This window comes from Sciurus vulgaris, assembly GCF_902686455.1.
Source record: "Sciurus vulgaris genome assembly, chromosome: 1".
NCBI lineage: Eukaryota > Metazoa > Chordata > Mammalia > Rodentia > Sciuridae > Sciurus > Sciurus vulgaris.
Genome location: NC_136461.1, coordinates 178,151,515 through 178,170,885, shown reverse-complemented (window position 1 = coordinate 178,170,885; position 19,371 = coordinate 178,151,515). Strand labels below are relative to the sequence as shown.

At 38.4% G+C, this 19,371-nt stretch overlaps 1 protein-coding gene across 1 annotated transcript in view; it reads right to left on the bottom strand.

Moving 5' to 3' along the window:
• Positions 1–7,004: 7,004 nt before the first annotated feature.
• Positions 7,005–19,371, bottom strand: part of RIMS2 (regulating synaptic membrane exocytosis 2) — a 631,678-nt gene continuing 619,311 nt past the window's right edge. The window contains 5 exon segments of the mRNA XM_079106841.1: positions 7,005–7,939; positions 8,374–8,513; positions 9,895–9,996; positions 10,317–10,429; positions 13,905–14,046. Coding sequence (XP_078962967.1) covers positions 7,721–7,939; positions 8,374–8,513; positions 9,895–9,996; positions 10,317–10,429; positions 13,905–14,046 — 716 coding nt within the window. The 3' untranslated portion in view covers positions 7,005–7,720.

The following is a 19,371-nucleotide window of genomic DNA, read 5'->3' as shown; positions in this document are numbered from 1 at the left end:
AAAACAAATATATAATATAAATACAACCTAAGCAGAAAGTAATCTCCTACTGATGAGAGATACCACTGATGAACTCAAGGTTTAAGAAATGATTAAGAGGATAAGAGGAGGGGCCAGAGCCCATAAATGGGCAAACAGCAGGCACATACCGTAGAACAGCTGCAGGAGGCTGAAGGCCCAAGTCTAGCTAGCGAGGCTGAGAAAATGCTGAAGGTGACAAAAGGGACCCTTTCAGTTCCTCTGAGTCTGAGGAAGGGGCAGATGCCTTCTCAGAGGCAACAATGGGAAAATGCTAAGGCATTTCCTAGTTCTCTCTTATTTCTCTTGTGTAAAACTACACTGTAGGGAGCTTCAAGTAAAAATGGTAAAGCACATTAAACTAAAGAGCAAGGGCAGAAGACCATGATAAGAAAAAGGGCTGCCACCAGTGGTGCCCATTTGACATCCAACCCATATACACGCTCTCCTGAAATCCCAACAGTGACTCAGAAAAGTAGGTGTAACTCTAATCAGCACCCTCTTCCTGCCTCCCCTCCCTAACCGCAGCCCTGCTTCTTGTTAGCACTGGGATTGCTCTCTGAGGAAAAGAAAAGCATTATTTGAGAAAGACCCTAGTGTACTCCCCCATGGATGAGGTGGGGTTAGTGGATGATCAGGTCTTCAGATGACAGGACAATCCAATTGACTGTCAGAAGACTACGGTTTCCCTCTGGATATGTCCCTTCTCAGATGGGGGACCTTGGTCACATTATTTAAGCTACTTTTACTACAGTTTTCTTATCTACAAAATAAAGATTAAAAATACTTACCTTATAAGGCAGTCATGTACATGACTTAGATCATGTGTATTAATATTACTTTGTAAGCTAGCATTGTTACATGACAGGAAGTACTATTGATATCAATTAATTTTTTTCATCAGAGAGAGAGAGATTTTGATCTTGGCCCTATTTTATTCAACATTTTAAGGATGTGATAAAGAAACCCCTTTACCAGATTTGCAGGAGAAGCAGGGTTGACAGTGAAAACTAATACTTTTGTTGAGTATTAAGATGTCACATAATTCCAAGGAATGCCAGGGTTAGGTCACCATAATGATTCTGGCAGTTTGGGATATTAGGCAAATCCACAAGGAAAAAATTTAGCAAGAATGCATGCTTCTTCAATTACATTAAAAATGTAATTCCACAAAGACAGAATGAGGAAACAGCTCCCTTGAAAGATGTGAGATGGCTTTGACCACCAGCCCTCTCTGATTGAGCTGTGTGAGATGGCTACAGGCAAAGGCCAGAAGGCTGGGGAGGGTGGCGCACACCTGGAATCCCAGCAACCCAGAGGCTGAGGCAAGAGGACTGCGGTTTCCAGACCAGTCTCATCAACTTAGGGAAACCCTGTCTCAAAAAAATATATATAAAGAGCTAGGGATGTAGCTTGTGGTAAAGTGTCCCTAGTACCAAAATAAATAAGTAAATACTTAAAAGAGAAAAAAGGAAGAAAAAGGTAAGAGACTCGAAGGTTGTGTCCATAGCAGCAGAGTCCACCATGCTATCCTGGGACCAGAGCCCATCTGAAAGCCAATTGCCTTAGTTCTAGAGAGGACAAACATGATGACGAAGTTTCTAGTGAGTGATAGGGATTAGGAGTGCCTGGAAAAGAGAAGAATAAATAGTGGTACCTGTAGTAATAATTATGGCGACCGCCACCACTGGCCATGTCTGTACAAACAGAGCGCTTGGATGTCTGGTACTGTGCTAAGTCCCTTAGCACTCATACTTTATTTAATCCTCTGGATACCTCACGAGTCAGGTGCCATTGTACTCCACATTTCCTACTGTACAGATGAGGAAAACAGACTTACGATAAGTGGCTCACTCAAAGGTATAAGTGAGGGAGCTTTTATTTGAACTCAGCATTCTTATCTAGAACCAGTACTTTCAGCCACATGCTGTTCTGCTGAGTTGGGGATTGTATTAAAATATTTGAAGGACTTTCTTATGGAAGAGAGATCAGCACTTTGCTGTGTATTTTTGGGAGGTAGTGATAGTTCAAGGAAGTATAAAATACTGGAAGGGAGATTTAGGTAAAGTTTTAAGAGAAGAATAACAGATCGTGGACTGGGATTTCTCTGCAGGCTTGCCAAGCAGAGGTTGGATGGCCAACCTTCATGGTTCCCTAGGTAGTCTTGATGACCTCTGCAAGATTCCATAATTTCATTAGACTCATGGGCAAGTGCATTAATTAGGACTCATAAACTCAAGCAGCAGGAACCCTGAGTAACTGGGCCAGAACGTATGGGTTGTCTAGGGAGAGCAAGGACACAGCCCATTCTATCACAATGGATCCAGAATCGTGAAACCTGTAGAGCTCTTTCTTCAGTTCTTGCTTCCACCTGATTTTGTTGACTTTCTTTCCTCTTGTGACAAATGAACTTTGATCACATATCAGGAAACATAGCCATGGGCAGATCTTGACATGCTTCTTTTTCTATTTAATAGGTTCTGTCACTGGAGATGGACTGCTTCTTTGGTTATCAAGGCACAACAAATAAGACAAAAATAAGACAGGTTGACCGGGTTTAGGAATCTACACCCACTATACCACCATTGGGGGAAGGGGAATGGGATTGGTTAGAGTGGCCAGTCTCATGGGAATGATATGGATGGATCAAAAAAGGAAACAGAAGAAACACCAGGTTTCCCTGCCCGAAGGCCAAATAATCAAATGATAGGAGGCTGGTAATCAAAAGGTACCAAGGCCACCATATTCAACCTTGTGAAAACTATGAACATAAATCTAAGGACTTGGGAATCTTCCATGTTGATGACAGTGATCTTTCTGAAAATATTTGAAAGGGACATTTACTGTTAAGACTGAATATTTGGCACTTGCAATGTGCTCAGCCCTGAGCTATATACTGAGCTAGGTGCCAAGCTGGGTGTAGTATGTTCAGAGACTAACAATTTAATGGGATTAAGGACTGAGTTGCATTTGAGCGTTTCAAATACAATTACATAGAGGATTCGGCCTTATCAATGATCTCATTTACAAACAGATCTCACATCAAGTTAAAATCAAAACCAGCTTCTCAACAAACCTCTGCATGGTTCGGTGATTGCCCAGGATGCAGAACCCTAATCACTCATTGGGAGCTCATTCTTTTTACTCACCCATATTTTTTATGTGCTTATCACTATTTAGACACCATACAGTAATAGAAGTATTAGAATCACGATTTCATTCCATCAAAATTCTTACCTCCGGTTCTCTCGGCTTGGAATGTTCTCTCATTCTTGCCTCCTGCTGCTATGCTCCCCTTCTGTTTAACTACTGTACTTTCCTTTCTTTTAAGGCACTGATCTTCCTGACTGACCAGACTGGGTTACAACCCCTTGCTGTGTGCTCCCACAGCATTCTGGGGGCTTCATGTTAGGGGAGTTATGACATTTGTGATGTTTTACCCAGTGTTCTTCTTTGGTAAAACAAAGCCCAGTGAGGGCAGGAACCATTTTTGACTTTGTCACCACTGTGCCTGGAATAATAAATAGTGCTTCCAAAAAGTCAGGGACTAAAGTAGCACTCATTTGACACATGTGTTTGAGCATCTATGTGTTAATCTTCGTTCTGGCACTGAGGATTCAAAAGAGGAGAAAAAATAGACATGGTCCCTGACCTGAGGAGCTTACATGTTAGTCAAAGTGTGGGCTAAATGATGGAAGAACAGCTAACTCAAACTTATTTCCCAGGTGAAGAAATGAATGAAAGTTAGTGACCTGAGTTCAGCCACAGTGGAAAATTTGAGTGGTACAAATTTTTTGTTTATACATTTATTTTTAAAATTTCTTCTTTCATACTAGTTTTCAATAACATTTCAAAAATCAAAGATGGTGTAGGAACTTGTTTATTCAGTGTGTGAATGCTGACAGGTCACTGAGGGCATCATGAGGCGACTAAGACAAACATGTAGAGCACATGATTTTCATGTGCACACAAAGCTAAAGGTTAAGCCTGAAACAGGAAGACAATTTTGGTGATTTCTTACCCAATTGTGTTATATCCCATACAACAGTGACCAGCATGTCCTCTGCTATTGCTTGTGGAGACTTGGCACCTAGAGTCCCTGGGGTAGGGAATGTGTTGGCATCAGGGTGGCCATGAGTGAAGTGTCGTCAGGAGCTGTGTGAGCTAGGAGTTGCAAATGTACTAACCTAAATTATTTTTGAGAAGTGAAATGGCACAAGACAGGCAAGGGGAGTTTTATAATAGGAGTTTTCAAACAGCAAAGAAGTGGTTCACTAGAATAGAGGAAATATATTGAATAATGAAAAGTATTATAAGATAGGCACGGGGGAGTGGAATTGAATCCTTGGAAATAGAGGAAATGATTGTTTTCAAGAATGGAGAGCTGGTTAGGTTTAGATTTGAATTATTAATTAAAAGGGAATCCAAACTACCTCTTAAGTTCAAAGTTTGAGGAAGAGTCTATGGGAAATTTGCTGGGGTCCTTTTTCCTAGTTTGAGGAACTACCCTCAAAAGATGTGGAGGAGACTGTCACCCATTTATTTAGACTCACACAACAGAAGCCAGTCTCTGGACAGGTTGCTTTGTCGAGTTACCACACCAATCTCTCCAGCTGACCATGCACCTGCCCCACGACTCTTCAGCACAAACTCAAAAGCTTAAAGACAATGGCCACCGCCACCATCTTTACCCAGGGGACTGCATGGTTCCTTGTGACTCTGCTGTCAGTGTCTGGCAGGACTCACTCAGAAATCTTACTCATTTTGCTCATCAAATCTGGAAGTTGCTGAGTCATTTAATCAAAAAGCACCTCAATCCAACAACAATCTTTCTAAAAAATAGCAACTTTTAATGATGTGAGCAGAGATCCTTTGGGATTTTAAAGAAAGTTATACTCTTTAAGAGCTATTTGCTAAAACTGGTGACCCATAGGACATGAACAGGAGGGAAAGTAATGTTGTTGTCTTGAATGAGAAACAGGCTCAGGGCTGAGCTGCAGCAGGCTTGGGAGGTGCGGGGAGAAAAGGGGTCAGAGACTGCACTGCATACAACGTCTGTAAAGAAAATGTTTTATTTAAAGTGTTAAATACCATCACCAGAATGAATTTGATTTACATTAGTTGGTGTTTGTTACAGGACTAATCTGCCCCCCTTTTTTTTATTTCCCCAACTGGAATTCCCTTTACTTTAAAACATACTATATACAGGGCAGCGATGGTCACTGGCAGAGTGCTATTTACATGACTAAACCACAAGTCGAGGTGCAGACGTGAAAATTAAAAAAAAAAAAAATACACCAACCTTTAAATAAATACTGCATAATGACACGTATGTACAAATATTCCATACAGTCATGTCCTTCTTATTAAAATTAGAAATAATTTTATAGGAATATGCACAAAAGATTATGTGACTGCATCTTAGTATCAGGAAAATGGTAAACGTTTATTCTAAGGGATAGTATAGACACTAAAGGTCTATTAAACCAATTGTTGCTGGTACACAGGTGTCTAAATTATTTCAATAAAGTTTTATTCATTCTTTTAACAACTTTACCTGGATCCATCATAGATTTCCAAATGTCAAGACACAGTCTTGGTGTATTTCATATTGCACCACATAATGAGAAGGCATTTTTAGTGATACTCATTTTAACTTTTGCACCATATCAAGCATGATAGTTTGTAATGGTCAGCACTGGATTAAAAAAAAAAAAGAATTTTTGTGCATGGCCTTCATTTCAACAAATGGGATGTATGTGGATTTCAAAAGTTACTGCAAGAAATTAAAACCAATCTATAAGAATGTGCTATCAAAGTGTACATAAGAACCCGAAAGTATGGGTGGTTTATACATTATCCAGTGACTTTTCCTCAAAATAGGGGAACTTAAGAGAAATTTGACCTTGCAGCACCACCCAATGGTAATAACTCTCTATAAAACCAAAGGCAGGGGTTTTGACTTTAGAGAATTTGCCTGTAGACTTTTGGTGATGGCATCAAAGAATTATTAATAGGCATATTGACTTTCTTTGAGTCACCTAAAAATTGGAGCTTTAAAATTGTTGCAAATTTATGTTTACTATATTTCTTTAGAAATATAATTTGTGTGAAAAATTGAATTTTACTACAGAAAAATGAATTAATAAACAGCCCTGTGTTTCAGGGCTCCAGATTTTTAGCAGTGTTTCTATTCACATAGTAAATGGAAATTGGCTAAAGAAACTGCTTTAACTAATTAAAAAACAAACAAAACCTAAGACCTTCTACAAATAATACTTTAACCCCTGTATGAATAATGCTGGTGCTAAAAACAAATTTATTAGACATTACAATGGCCACATGATTTTAGGACTTTCCTGTAAACTGAATTTTGAAGGTGAAAAAAAATTACCATGCACTGTACAATAAATTGCAAAAGTTCAAATATCTTCTTTGTCAAATACATGCTGACTTACTTTAATGTACTCCCAAGTCATGTTGCAAAATCCTTTTCAACATGCTTGAAATAAAGAAAGCTCTTAAATAGATTTTTCCCTTGAGAAATTCATAAATTCAGAAGCATCTATAGCTCTGAATCAAACATGGGTTATAAGAGAGGATCAGATCAAAAAGTTGTAATTTTTTAGAATAAGGTTCACTCTGGCAGGGAGAACAAAAATAAAAGATTAAAAGAGAGAGAAGAGGAAAAGTAAGATAGAGAAGAGAAAGATGTGAAAAATTTGCACATATTGAACTTCATAAGATCTGTATATTTAACATGGAAATAAATTGAATATATTATACTTATTTGTCACACAAAGAGAATTTTACGCATCTTCTAGAAAGAATTTTCATTTGTAATGTCTGCCAAAACACAGACTATGATTAGTTTAAAGAATAAACATGGTGTGTCTTGTATCACCCTGTTGCATTCTCTCCCCTTTTTAAAACCATGCACGTGAAATTTATTTTTAAAAATAATATAAATTGTTGAAAATGGCTGATTTTTATTTTTTGCAAGTTGCAGCCCCAAGAAAATAATTTAAGTATTCAGCTAATCTGTGTCCATGCAAAAAAAGTTTCTTTAATTTCATTCAGTACAGTGTAGCCACAGAACTTTGTTTTTCAGAGTCCAACACATCTTGGCATGAGTGGATGACATGCTGTTGGAGCTACCGAGTTGGCCACTCCTCCTGCTGGACCTTGTCCAGGGGAGGGCTGACGCTTTGTTCTCGACCACTTCTTTGGTCTCTTGCTTTACACCTGATGCTTCTGAGGACTTTGCTCCTTGACCTGTAACATGGCTCAGAGGCTGTATAGCTCCATTTCTGTGGCATACCAGGGCTTTGGGATCAGATAAATGAAGAAAAAGGAACAATAAAAATATAAAGGTGCCATTGAAAAGGGCTTTTGTTGCATGAAACTGACTGATTCTTTGAGATAAATCCATGGCTTCAGATTGGACCACAACTCGAGTGTGGCTGAACTCCAAACCTCACAGTTCTTCATAGCTCTGCTCTTTCACCTGAGGGCCTTCCTTAGGGCACAATGTGTGCAACTTCCTCTGAGAACACAGGATCGCTCTGTATCCCTAGAAACGGGCTCAGAAGACACAACATTAAGCATGCAGTGTTACCAGGGTTTGCGACCTGTGGATTTTTTTTTTCTTTTTTTTTTTTCTTTTGTAACGCTGGTTGCTGTGACAACAGTTTTACAGCTGCTATGAACGAGAGTAAGAAGGTCCGGTTGAACTTTCCAGAGATGATTGGGAAGCTCTTCTGGTCAGAGGGGCCAAGGTTGGATCTACTAGGGAGGAAGGGGGGAAGAGTTTGAACCATCCGATCACCATATTGGATAGTTCCAGTTCATCTAAAAGAATCTGGGCTACTCCCATAAAGGATTTGTGATCCATGCGGCCATAATCTCCCCAGACAATGATCTGTTGGCGAAATATAAAGAAATGTCAGAATAATCAAGTACATAACAAAAAACCTTGTAAAATACATTAAAAAACTAAAATACATTCAGTTGATGTTCTGACATCAAAGATTAGGTGAAACGGTTGTATTTGCTTAATGGGATAGTTGTCTTTAACTACCAGGATCCAAGTTTCATGAAGAAACCTGTGTTGGAGGGTTAAGGTCATAAGCAGTCAGGAAGACTAGCTGATGGTGACTGGGCTTTGCAAGCTTCTGATTGACTTCAAAGGGAACATCAACGTGCATGGCTTTATGGCATGGGCCACTGCTCTGAAATTTTCGAAGATTTTCAGCTGTGTGGAACGTAAGTGCAGGTAATAGAAAAGATACAGGACACAAGGTCTAACTCTGTGAAATGCTTTCTTATTTAAGGGATCAACGACTTAGTAAATACCTGTAGAACTTTTCCTTGGGGACTCTCTTCAAAAGATAACAGCTGCTGGTAAAGGGGTTCCAGCGTTTTTCTTGCCACTTTCGTTTTCTTCTTGGCTATGCAGACTCCGTTATCTAATAGGTACACCTTTACGTAGGGTGCTGGGAAAGAAAAGAGGTGCTGAGTGATGAGCTGTGGCTGTGGCATACCGGTGGCACCTGCAACAGCTGGCAGTGATCAAAAGCCACTGGCTTTGCCACCTTGGGTCAAAATCATTAGATAAACAATGGATAACTGTCTGCCATTCAGAGAGGTTTAGGGGATGTTGACACAGCCTGAGGATTTTTTTTGTTTTTGTTTTGTTTTTATCTTTTTCCTTCAAATTATTTTGCTATTAACTGGCTACATAGGTTTAAACATGGCATTCAATAAGGTGAAATGCTTCCAGTCTCTATCAATATTCAAGAGTAATGTCTTAGTCTTTAATTTATCAATACTTAAATTAGTTAAATGTGCTTAAAATCATTGTTTTACTCATCTACCTCCACGAATCACTTCTCACCCAAAAGCATTTATATTTTGCTGGTGGTGTGGGTACAGAATGGGTGGGGTTTGATATGATGTGTTCAGATTAGTTGGGAAGAGGCAGCTAATTGTGAATTCTGTGGCTTAAAATTTATATGACAGATATTTCATAAAAATTATGCTAATTTATGTAAAAGTCACAATATTCTTTATGGCAGAGTGTGTTGACAAGCTCTAAGACCTTTATAGACACCATCATCTTAATCATCATTACGAGGTTGTACACAGGGAATATATACCACATTTAAAAATTTCTGCAAGAACTGAGAAGTTAAGAGATTCAAAATTACAAGTCAGTCTGTGGAGGTGCTGAGGTTACAAACCAAGTTTCAAAACCCTCAGCAATTGTTTTATGCTTCTCATCAAATGACCTCTGCATAATGCATTTGGAGTCACTTCACCATTTCCCATGGTTCCAAACACCTTAAATTACATTTCTGTATGAAGCATGTGGCATAAAGTTATAACAGTGCCTCTTTTTAAATATACAACAACAGGAAGTCACAACCTTAGAATATTCAGCATAAATAGGTATAATGCTACCATGGGGACTGAATCATTTTTATTCTAATTCCAGAACACTAGGGTTGCTGAAGGAGAATTTTGAAGCTCCATGTAAACTAAAGAATAACATGGAACACCAGCTAGCAAAAAAATTGAACTTCGAATATACATGTTGTGACAAAATGAATTATTTTAGGGTGGTGGTTTGCATTTTGCACTCATTTCTAACACATATGTAGTTATTTAACAACTTGTATTATTCCCACCAGATCACCTGATTACACACTCATCCAGGACAGACATACAAACTACTCTAGCCCCAAACTGGTCAGATAATTCACTCGCCTATCAGTACCTTTGATTAACTAAAAACTAAGTTTTTAGCAACAAAAGTAAAATACCTACATTGAAAAAAATGTGAATTATGACAAATAGAAAAATCTTTTGTTTTACCTGGCAGTGTCTTGGAACCTGGTTTGACAACAAGGCCACGGGCCCGAATGATTTCCACCTCCAACTGTCCCTTTTTGTCCATCATTCCTATCTGAATATCACCTAATGGTGTGTGAAGAAGAAACAGACACACCTTACTGTACAAACACAGAAAGAAATGCTTTGCCAAAGACCTTGGCTTAACATCATTTCATCATTTCCTATATATTTTCTTAAATTTAAATATGTTTAACATTTTATGTCTTCTTTTAAAAATCATCAGAAATTCTAATAGGAAAAAGATAAAGTTTTTCTTTGGTGTCAAAATACAAGATACTTTATTCCTGCTGATAATACTGTTAAAAGATTCTATGAAATTTAGAGAATGCAATTTTCAATAATCTAAGAGAAAAGCATTGGAATCGTGAGACAGAAATTCTTACCCATTGCTGGAGTAGCTAAAGTCTGGCGTCCCACTAGCTGAGCTGGGCCAAGGCCATCGAGGAAATCGCTGAACTGGCTGTCAGAGGCCAAGCGGACACCAGGGAAAATCAGACTGAAGGCAAAATAACAAATGGAATTAACTCCTCAAGCCCAGCTTGCTCTCAGGAAAGCCCTAGCTCCCTCCAGCCTCCTCAACATAGCAGGACACCAGGCAGCATCACTTTGTGTTTAAGTTTAGTGCATCCCAACACCCTACTGCACCTCCTCGGCTCTCACTCGGTATTCTCTGGCTGCCCACGTGTGCCACCAGAAACTCTTGTCGCCCATACTACAGGATCCCATTCCCATGCCTTTCTCTCCCTTGGTCTGGAGGGCTGGGGCTGTGATTTCTGTTACTGATGCTCACTACATGTCAAGCATGTATTCTACCACAGGTTTACCATATTTAATCCTCTTGGCTCAGCTGAGATGGATTCTATTACTTATCTCCTTTTATAGATGAAGAAACTCTTCCAGGTCATTCCCATCCACATGTAAAACAATATGCTGTTGTTTTTTTCCATCTTACAAAAAAAGAAAGGAAAAAAAAAAAAAGAAAGAAAAAAATCTTTTCCCTGGCCCCACTTTCCTCTCTTTATTGGAACTCCTTGAAAAAGTTGTCACTATGTGCTGTCTTCACTTTCTTTTCATTTGCTTTTGAAACTCTAATATGTTTTTCATTGCTCCACCAAAACTTCTTGGATCAAAGTCACCTAACCACTGCAGTGGTAGTTCCAGCTGGTAACACTTAGTTCTTCTCTAATTTAACAGATTAGCAGGCTGAACACACTTGATTGCCCTTCCTTGAAACATATTCTCTACTTAGCTTCCTGGAGTCCCCGCTTTCTCACTTGTCACTCTACTTTAATCTCCTTTGCTACTTCTGCCACCAAATACTAGAGCTCAAATCTTTCACCTTTTTTCTATATGAACTTGAATTCTATTGAATTCCCTCAGTGACTTCATCCAGTCTCATGGTTTTAAATGCTATTTATGCTGCTATTGCCTGCACTGACAACTCCAGCGTGGACCTTAGGACATAAACCTGTATCCCAGAAGCTTAGACTATATATCTTCTTGGATGTCTAATAGGTACTTGAAACTGAACTTGCCAGAAACTAACTCCCCCAAACCTATTCAAGCAAACAGAAAAACCAAACTCTAGACTCTCAGAGGATTCCCATCTTAGTAAATGGCAGCTTCATTCTTCCAATTGCTCAGCTGTGCATGCATCTTTCTTTCTTGTTCTCTGTATGGGGCTGAGTTGTCAATGAGACCACAGATTGGGTCATTAGAGAGATAAGGTAAAGTGAGATAATAAAATAAGGCCCTAATCCAATATGACTGTGTCCTTATAAGAAATGGAAGAGACACCAGGGTATGAGAGAAAAGGCCATGAGAAGATACAGGGTGGCCAGTTGAAAGCTAATTAGAAAGACCTCAGGAGAAAACAAACCCGGGACACCTTGATCTTGATCTTGTTATGGCAGCTCCAGCAAACTAATATTCTCTATTTCACTACCCTTATCGATACACCAATAAATCTTATTTGTTCACTGACAAAATAAATCTAGAATCTGAACTCAATAATACTACTCCTCTGGTCCAAGCCACTATTATCTATCTTCTGTTTTTCTGCAGGAGACTTCTGAATGGTCTTGCTGTTGCTGCATCTGCTGTCCCTTCATCATACTATCAGATAATCTAAAACTGAAGTCAGACCATGTCCCCTGCTCAAAATGCTCCAGTGGTTTCTCACTTGAGTCAGGGTAAGAGCAAAGTCCTCATACTATACAAAGATGACCGAAGCTGTCCGAACCCCATCCCACCCCCAACCTAATTCCTCATCTGTTATACTCTGGTCCCCATTCACAGCGCTACTCTCCCCTCTGCTGATGCCAGGCAAGCTCCTTCCCAGGGCCCCAGCATTGTTGCAGCCTAGAAGAGTCCCACCTCAAGTGTCCACCTACTCACTAATTTCCTTCTTAATGAGTCCTTTTCCTCTTCTACCCTGCTCAAGTCCTACCCTGACCCTCTCTCATTTCTCTTTCTAGCTTTATTTTTTCTCCTTAACACTTACATTACCTAATCTACTATGCATTTCATTATTTTTTCTTGTATGTAAATTTTAACAATTTTCCTTAATGTCTATCTCCTCTATTAGACAGACTGTCAGTCTGATGAAGGTAGGGGCTTTTGTCTGTTTTGTCTGTCTGTAAAACCATGCCAATAATATTTTAAGCAACCAAAATATGCTTGTTAAGTTCAAATGATAAAAATTAAGCTTAGAAAAATTAAATAACTTGCTCAAGGTTTTGTAGTGCCAAAACACCAGATGAGAACCCCAGCCTCCATGATTCCAAAGCCCCGGGTCTTAACCACTGATACTGACTCTCACATGTGCCTTATGTCCCAGTTGGCAGCACAGTGTCCAGAATAGAAGGCAAGATGTGTCGAATGATTTTCAAGTATTCATTCCATTTCTCCAATAAGACTATAAACATTGGGAGCAGGGAACACAGCTCATATATTTTATGTCCCTTACAGTATCTAATATAGGGTTTACAACTATTAGTGCTAAGTAAGCATTTATTTTCCCCTTGAGTCTCCATTTTTTAGATTTTCTTGATGGACATCAAATCTATTTCTTTTTCCGCAACTCTATTCCCAAAATATTCAGTTAATATAAATGTTTTAGTCTTAGTCTATTCATATAAGTATCTCATAAAACCCTACTAATACATTTATGTAAGTCATACATCTCTCTTGTATTTATGTAATCATGTCAAACAAATTATCCTTAGGGGACAACAATAAGACTCTGCCAGCAGCTCCTATGGCCTCACATCTGTGAACATGGAACATCTAATGCATCTGTGGTAATGGTTCAGTGGGTCAGTAAACTCCAGTTTGCTTTATTAATGTCCTTTACAGTCACATTCAAATATCTGTAGCTGTTAATTTACTGTTAATTTGTTGGTGACAAGGCTATACAATCTTTATAAATGATTTAAAAATATTTCAGAGATAGCAAATTCAAAGTGAAGCTACATAAAACTAAAAAAAGGCTCATCAACTTTTCTGGTACCATTTCTTTTTGGCTGTGATATTTCACATAACTTAATTTCATATAACTAAGTTATATAAAATAAAGTAATGATTGCATCAAACTAAGTATGCATCAGAGTGCTTATTTTTTAGTACTATCTCAGAGCATGAATGCTTATTATTTTTGTGCTTTTATATATTATCTCAAGCCAGGGCAAAATGTTTTATTTGCACGCAGTGTGTGAGAGTCAATTCTAGCATCTTGTCATTAAAACAAAGCACTTTATCCCTAAATGTATTTCCTTTGGTATAAAAAGCCAGATATGTCACATTGTTCAGTGGCAGGTAAGCAAAATTCTCTTCACAAAAAATCATCCAGTGAAAATTAAAATGGAGCTGCCGAGTGTGTGAGTTTGCATTAGTGAAAGCAGAGGGTGAGAGAGAGAAGACAGTCTCTGGGCAGCACAGAGGAGACACACAGCTCAGCTGGCCTCACTCACTTTCCTTCTGAGCTATAGCTGTTCATGCTGCCGTCTGTAGATTCCCGGCTTGCCTGTCGGGTCATCCAGTTCCTCATCTCCACTGCCAGACCTGTTTCTGTACTCCTCTGGACAGTGCTCCGTAGCTTTTTACCTCCTGCTTCTGCAAAAACAGAAATCAAATGGTATCACCATCTGGCAATGAAAATCCTCACTGTCTGGCAAGAGTAAGTATTGGCCAACCGCGTGTTCAGGAAGTGTTCCTACTGAGGAGACAGAGAAAAGGTATTTAGAACAATTTTAAACAATATCTTATTGTGTGAGATCAAAATCTTTAAGCAGCATAAATATCATTGTTTTATTTCTATTTAAAACAGTGTTCAAATTTAACATAAAGATTCAACCTACAGATAGAATAAGCTCTGTTTTCATTGTAATATTTGAAGGCCAGGTTGATTTATGCCTACATTCCTCCCCACTTCCTCTCTGACATGGTTAAGAATTGAGCCTTCATATTACTTACAAAGAACTGATGGTGAGAAATTCTAGCCTTAACTTTCATAGGAAAATCTGGTTTTCTAGGGTGATAGATAACAGAAGTGAAAGAAAGCTAACAAAGGAGAGAACCCTGTTTGATAGCAGTTTCAGATCTGTTGGTAACTTTCATGAAGACTCTCCAAGGGGAATGTAAAAACTCAGCAATATCATGTGAAAAGAGCTTTGAAATTTTTGGTCATGTTCTTAAGGATTTTTGGTGATGAAGCTGACATTTGGAAGCCAATCAGAAGACCAGTCAGGAGACTGAGTCAAGTAGCACAGATGTGACAGTCTGGAGAGATCAGGGAGGGAGAAGGAGTGGGGTTTGAACCTAGGCTTGAAAAGTGGACAGATTAGAACTCCAAGCAAATAGAGAAGAGAGTGTTTGGGGGAGGAGAACAGCACAGGCAAAGGGGCAAAGACAGGGATGATCCCGTGTACCCGAGGAGGAATGAGGAGTGAGGTGGACAAGAAATTGAGTAAAACATTTCAAAGGGCCTTGAATGTTGGAATATGCAGTTGAGAGACTACCAGAGCAAGAGGGTGGCAGCCTAAACTATTTGTATCCATTTCTTTCTTGTCCGGCCTAAATATTTCTCCACATTGACTGTGTATGTTATTAGTTTTTTGGGGTAAAACCACATGGCAAGCTCTTTTAGTGGCTGGTGTTAATAAGTTATTTTAGATCTATAAATGCTATTAGTGCATTTATTGAAATATTTTTCACCAAGTTTCTTACATTTGCTCACCACTTTGAAACACTGCTTTAAATTTCATCCATTCTTCACTTCCAACTTTAATGTATATCAAAATACTTTAAAGGGTATCTACACAAAATATAAATTATGTTTACCTACAACTCAGTTGCATAACCCAATGATATTTTAGATAATTGATAGTAAACATGTTGTACTGATATGAACTGTAAGAAGACATAAATCATCCCTCCCTTGACTAGGGAAGGCTCTTATTTACACAGAAGTGTTGTTATAAATGTAAAAGGAATGACAAATTTAAAAATTACCATTTTGTTACCTTAAGTAAGGCTCAACAATGGAGACTAATGCCATTTGATTAAAGATTGGGAAAAGGATATATATATATACGTATATATGTGTGTGTGTGTGTGTGTGTGTGTGTGTATATATATATATATATATATATATATATATATATGTCAAAGAATTATTCCACAAATGAGTTCTGATTGTTAAAGCAAAGGAACAAAAGGTATATTAATAAGTCAACAAAATTAGGAGTGCTAGTGGGTATATCAATATGTACTTCCTGATGCAAAATACACAGTATCACTTGTCAAGTTGTTGTAGACAAAAATATACAGACTGTTTCCAGTCAAGTCTGTGGGATCAACTTTCAGTTTTCAAAAATATAGAGTAACAAGATAATTGACATGCATACAACATCAGACAAACCCAGAACACAGGATACAGTTCAAGGGAATTGGTTTACTTGCTTAAAAAGTTAGCATCATGAAAAATCCAAACTCGATGAGGGAATTTTTCTAGTTAAAAGGATTGTAAATACCAAATGCTGAGTGTATTTTGACTTTTTATTTGGAAAAATAAAACAAATGAGAAACCCAACAAATAAAACAGTATAAAAGTCATTTTAAGACAAGTAGGAAAAATGTGAATATGGATTGGATGTTAGATGGGAATTAGGAAATTGTTACTTTTTTTGATGGAGAATAGCATATATTGTAAAGAATTTCCTTATTATTAGAAGATACATGCTAAATTATTTAGACCTGAAATCTTATTGTCTTCAATTTACTTTTGAATGGTGTAGCAAGCAATAAATAAATAAATAATACATATACATAAAACAAAGATGGAAACTATTTTTAAAAGGATGAGGCTGCAGATGATCATAGTACTCATGAATTTAATATTTATAGTTTTATTTCAGAGTGATTCTCAAATGACTACATCAGAAAGTAACAAAATTTTGCACAGGTGTGAACTGGAATCATGGAACTGCTAGGCTGCTGTGAGGAAGCCAGACCAAGGGTGGAACATCTGCTTTTCTATGTAGCTTTAATGTTCACAGGAAGTGAAGGATGCACTTGTGAAAACTGCCATGGAGTGAGATACTTCAGTGAAGTATGAATGTGTGGAAGGAGGATACCAACAGGAAACATATGATAGAAAGGAAATGAGATTCCTGCAGATCTCTGCAATGCCAAAGATTTATTCTATTTTATTTAATATCTCCCTCTATCAAGCAAAAATGACTTGAAAATCAGCTGTTATTGAGTGACAAGAACCAGCCACTACTTGTCAAAGAATAAATACAATGAGCATGTAATTCTTTTGTTTTTAGGCTGCTTTATTCATATATTCTCTTCATAACAACTCTAAAAATGCTCATTCTTACAGATGCAAAATCTAAGGGCTCAGGAGATTAGACAGTTTCCTGAAGAAACACGGTAAGGGACAGAACCAGAATTTGTGCCCGCTGGCAAGACTTCGAATTCTCTGCTATTTGTTAATTTGTTGTTGGACTATAACTACACAGGTTTGTGCAGCTGTCCATGGCAATACTATGCCAAGTCTGTAACAGCATGCAGCTTTAGAAGCAGCCTGGTGGGGTGGGAAAGCAGAGCACAGTGCAGAAGGCAGTTAGGCCTTGGGGTCAAACTGCTTCTCTACTATTTACAAGATGGATGACACTGAACAAGTTACCCTCTCAGAGACTTCGTTTTTTCCAACTGTAAAATGACAGTGATAATAATGCATACCTCATAGAATTTTGTGGGAATTAAGGAAAATAAACATTTAGGGTTCTTAGCAGAGCACCTGATACTTAGAAAGACTTCAACTAATGGCACTATTACTATTATTACCAGATACGGAATCAGAATACATGTATTCCAGGCCACTCTCAGCCACTAACTAGCTGGTTCATTGGACTTCTTGGAGTCACATTCCCTCTCTGAGTCTCTGGTTTGAAGTTTATGAAAAAGGCAGATGGAGGAGGGCAGGTGATTTCTGACAGTTTGGCTCTGATGTCTATGAGTTTGTGTCATTGTGTATGACCAAGACCACAATACATCAAAGACTTGCTGCTCACTGTTATCTGACAGAATCAAAGAATTCTTATTAACATACTATTTTTAGTAGCTATTAATATGCTGTTTATAGTATCCCTTTAAAGTTTTTCTTTTGAAGGGTTCCATTATCTGAAACATAGACTTATTTAAAGAGTAAATTGTTCAGCACCACAAAAATCTTTGTGTTACATTCACAATGAAAGTAATTCAACCTAAATATAATGCATTATGGAGATTCACAATGTCTAATGATTTGTCACACTGTAAAACCTAAAAATTGAATCTATAAAATAGTGAAGGGCTATGCAAAGTAAGTGAGGTAGGCAGAAATCTAAGATGCCCCTCATGTTACTTATGTGACAAAAAGGACTCTGCAGATGTAATTGAGGTAACTAATATGTTGACTTAATGACAATGAGATTATCTGAGGGGCCCTAGCATAACCACCCGAACCCTTTAAAAGCAGAGTGCTTTCTCTGGTTGATTGCAGAAAGTCAGAGAGATTTGAAATAAAGGGATTCAATACAACTTTGCTGACTTGAAGATAGAGGGGGCCATGTGGAAAAGACCTGAGAGCAGCCATCAGCTGCTGAGAGTGATTCCTGGCTGGCAGGAGCAAGAACATGGGGACCTGAGGGCTGCAACTACAAGGAATCAGGTTCTACCAACACCTGAATGACCCTGACAGTGGATTCATCTGCGCCCCACCACTGCCTCCAGACAACATCTTGATTTGAATGATTTGATAACCCAAGGAGAAAACCCAGTCACTGTGCTAGGCTTATGATCTATAGAACTGTGAACTAATAAATGGGTATTGTTTTCAGGTGCTAAATTTGTGATAATTGTTATACTGCAAAAGAAAATTTAGAGTCCTTTACATATATGTGTGTTTGTGTCTATGTATATATCCTATTATTTCCACAGGAGTGAAACAACCAAAACAGTAAGAACTTAGCCATGAATAAATAACTGTATGTGTGTGTGTGTGTGTGTGTGTGTGTGTGTACACTGAAATTTAAAAAAAAAAAAAAATACACAGCAAATCCTAGAACTAAAGCCCAGATGGGGTTGCTGTTGAGCCCTTAAACCATTCACTCTGGTACCAAGTTTTTAAATTCAAAGTGCATTTGGAGAAGATGCCTGTAGGTAAAATCAAGTTCTTGAACTGCAAAATATTCCAGGCAGAAAGCAGAACACGGGAGGTGTCCTTGCTATTTTGTTCTGCTTAGTCTGATGACTCATTTACCTGGCACCCTCTGTATTCAAAGAAAGTCACTTAATTAAATAAAAGGCCAAAGGGTAAAGTTTCTCCTAACAATATCTGAAAAGCAGAAAACTCTTCAGAAGGTCCTCCTCACTACTGACTTGGAAAGTGTCTGAAGCCTGCCCAAGCCCAGGCTTACCCTGCGATGCCTAACTCAACATCATGGTGGCCTCCTTTCAAATCTTGGATCCAGCAGGTCCCGTGGCACATGCCTGTAATCCCAGCGACTCAGGGAACTGAGGAAGGAGGATCTCAGGTTCAAGACAAGCCTCAGTAATTTAGCAAGGCCACAACCAACTTAGTGAGACCCTGTCTGACAATAAAAAAATAAAAAGGGCTAGGGATATAGCTTGAGGGTAAAAGGCCCCTGGGTTCAGTCAATCAATCAAGCAATCAATCAAATCTCAGGTCCACAGAATCCATTCCTGCTTGCTCTCATCTGGAAAGTCTCATCTATCACGCAGATTACTTTGGATTCACAATTCTCTCAACATCAAATTGGGAAATGACTTATGGGAACAGGTTGAAGGTTGTTTGACAGATTCTGAAGACTGCCTGTAATTATTAGTTTAGACTACAATGTATATGCTTTAAGAAGGTATTATCTTTGC